Below are 3,148 nucleotides of genomic sequence, written 5' to 3' on the forward strand. Positions count from 1 at the left end.
TAAAACGTTTGGTGGTCAATCGTTTTCCTAAGAAATAGAAAAAACCGTACTCTCACGCCATTGGTCGCATGACTCCGTGACGTTAGCTCGGTAATTTAATAGATAAATATTATTTATCAATCAAATTGTCTTTGATAGGGTTCATTCGACGCGGAATCGTTTGGTGGTCACGAATATCATCGTTAAAACGTTTGGTGGTCAATCGTTTTCCTAAACAATAGAACAAACCGTACTCTTACGCCATTGGACGTATGACTCCGTGACATTAGTTGGAGAAATATTATTTACAAAGGACGCGATTTGAATCCTCCAGTAAGTTATTGCTCCGGCCGTCACGTATATCTTATCATCATCAACTCGTCTGCAATTACTGTAATTACGTCTGCCATAATGGAGTACCTACAAATGTGTACTCCTTTTGAGAAGCAATACCTTTTAGAGGAAGATATATTGTATAAATCAAGTAATCCGATATTGATAAACTTTTGTTTCGACGTGTTTCTTTCTCACGTTTTATGTACGAATATGATTATTCGTATAGTTATATACACTTTGACTTTTATTGGCAAAAGACAATTTGTTCTACTCCGCTAGTGCTCCTATTCAAAGTATTCTGTTAACATGTTTTGTCGTAATCGCGATTTTAATATCGTTGACTCAAGAATGTAAAAATTTATTGATAATAATGATAATTAACAATGCACCGATACAGACATGACGATTTGTTCTCTCAGAAGTACATTGGATATGGTAAAACCTGCTGATCGTTAGAATGGGATTACATGCCAGTATGACAATGGATAAAATGAGAATATACGATCTTGTACAACAGGTAATGGTTAAAAAATTATTATCTAATTTACAATGGATATCAACAATGGACATTCATCCAGGTAAGCTATTATGTTTTGTTATGAAATTTTATATATATATATATATATATATATATATATATATATATATATTCATATCATAAACGCTATGAATTATTTTTTAGGGAATGATAATTTTTTAGTACATTGATCGCAAAATACTTTGGTTTGATTTAGATTTCAGTAAAGAACCTTATCAAACATTGTGATTAAATGGGACTGGCGTATGTGTTATAGCATTTCACAACCCTTATTTTCTATTTGCTTCTAGAGCTAATGATAGGGCGCTAATTGTGTCTTATGGAATGGTGTACAAGTAAGATATCTCCCCATACTTGTCGATATTTGATTTTAATACATATAATGCATGACGCTTGTATTTTCTTTTCCAGTGATCTGCTACAAAATCCGTTAATTGTGTCACTGAAAAGATTGTGTAATCATGAGTCATATAATGATTTTGGCATTTTGGACGTCACGTTTCATCCTATTGAACTGTGGGTATTTTCCGCTGACGCAGACTTTATTGTATGAATGTAGTAATGTATACATAAATAAGTACATACAAATGTTTAGAACATCTACAGGTATTGCCGTTGTAAGAAAAAAATTATTCTATTACATTTTGCCCCAATTTGATGTAATATAGGTACATAAAATACATGTTATCTATTTTTTTACTTCGTATATAAATTTCTTTTAATATAAATGATATAAATTCGCACATAATAACAAAATATAGAAACTCGTACACTTGCATTGAAGTTATATTTACTTGGCGCGAGACACTACCGTGTCTTTTGATATATGTTATGCTTCATTAAGTTACTTTCATTTGATAATAAATGCCCTAATCAGCTGAATAACACTGTTACAAAAAGATGTTTAATTTTACAAGAGTAAAACACAGGTCTACTTAAAAACATAAACGTAAATAAATAACAATTGCGCTATTTTATATACTAAATTGCGATACAGTGATGGAATTTTACTTTTCTCTCCTTTCTCTTTCCTAATATATTTATACTCTCTTTTTTTCAAGTCCATTAATATAGCATATTACGAGGTACTGTACGAGGTTGCGCGATCCAGTCTGATACTCTTATCTTGGAAAAGTTACTCTCCGTCGCTGGATTCATCGATAATACAGCTGTTGCAGCATGAATATCTGGCAAGGTGCGCGATGGCGTCAAAGTTTGGGACTCGAGTCCCTCCTCTCCATCGGGCGCTTCGCGTATTCCCACTCATTCTTACAGGAGAATTATCGATTCTGGCGTGTAACACATGACGATTGACTAAATCTATATCGGTACCGCACACCGTGCTTGGTCCATTCGCTCCGTCTAATAGTCTAGAATTACGTAACGTCTGATTTTCAGTATAATGAGCTCAGGCTCAGGCTTAGGCTCTATATGACGCAATTAATTAACAATATTTTTTGCGTTATCCAAAGGAAAGAGGATAAGTTGTCAATTGTCAGCTGTACAGTCTGTCTAGCTTGAGAATACATACAATTCGCTCGATGAAGAGATAGCGACTACAAACAGAACTTATATTGTTTTCTTCTGTACACGCAAACCAGGACTCTAGAAGTGCCGATTTCGAACCACTACATATGCAGCATCACGTGCTGGTAGTATTCTGAGATTCGAAATTATACTTATTGTTAGTCGTTGCCGTGCGAAAACAATATATATCCATTCAAGCAAGATACAATCATCGACGTCAAAACGTGGTTCGTAGCGCGAGGCTTCCGCAGGGCCTTGACTTTATATTATCGCAAACGGCATATGCCTAATTTGTACATATATTACTATATCGTAATATCGCTTTATGCTATTGAAAATATTAAAAAAGAACTATGCTTATATTCCTGAAATAATTTTTCTTGCGCAATGTCCAAGAGATTAGAAACGACCTGATAACTTTCGCAAAGCTTTGGTAAAACATAGACTGATAATATAATATAATATAATTTATATTTAATATAATATAATATAGCGGAGAGGTGCAACTCTACTTATGTGCGACTCTCGTAACCATATAATTTTACTTTATATAACATTACTCGAGTCGCTCGCATTAATCATCACGGAAAGTCGATGAACCCGTGTTACAACAAACTATAATTATAACTATGTAATTAATCTCATTGTCATTATCACTTTCCGTACGCGTTGAATCTGCATTACCGGAATTACTTATCTCTATATCTATTCTCTATATCTCTTATATCTATTCTGTGTAATCTACTATTTAAATCTTTAATAGAGTCT

General features: G+C 33.6%; 1 protein-coding gene across 5 annotated transcripts; it reads left to right on the forward strand.

The window, feature by feature from the left end:
* Window positions 1–167: 167 nt before the first annotated feature.
* On the forward strand, window positions 168–1,552 carry LOC112459145 (ribosome biogenesis protein BOP1 homolog). 5 transcript variants are annotated; one of them, XM_025023130.1, is made up of 4 exons: window positions 168–463; window positions 713–893; window positions 1,144–1,188; window positions 1,265–1,552. In XM_025023130.1, exons 2-4 carry the CDS (start codon window positions 865–867, stop codon window positions 1,404–1,406), a joined length of 216 nt encoding a protein of 71 aa, XP_024878898.1. In that variant the 5' UTR covers window positions 168–463; window positions 713–864; the 3' UTR covers window positions 1,407–1,552. The 5 variants fall into 5 exon arrangements, 3 of the variants coding, with proteins under 3 accessions (XP_024878898.1, XP_024878919.1, XP_024878908.1); XM_025023151.1 differs by having other exon boundaries at window positions 735–893; XM_025023140.1 differs by lacking the exon at window positions 168–463 and adding an exon at window positions 470–665 and having other exon boundaries at window positions 735–893.
* The last annotated feature ends 1,596 nt before the right edge of the window (window positions 1,553–3,148 follow it).

This window comes from Temnothorax curvispinosus, unplaced genomic scaffold, assembly GCF_003070985.1.
Source record: "Temnothorax curvispinosus isolate PA1 unplaced genomic scaffold, ASM307098v1 QBEX01000915.1, whole genome shotgun sequence".
Classification (NCBI taxonomy): Eukaryota; Metazoa; Arthropoda; class Insecta; order Hymenoptera; family Formicidae; genus Temnothorax; species Temnothorax curvispinosus.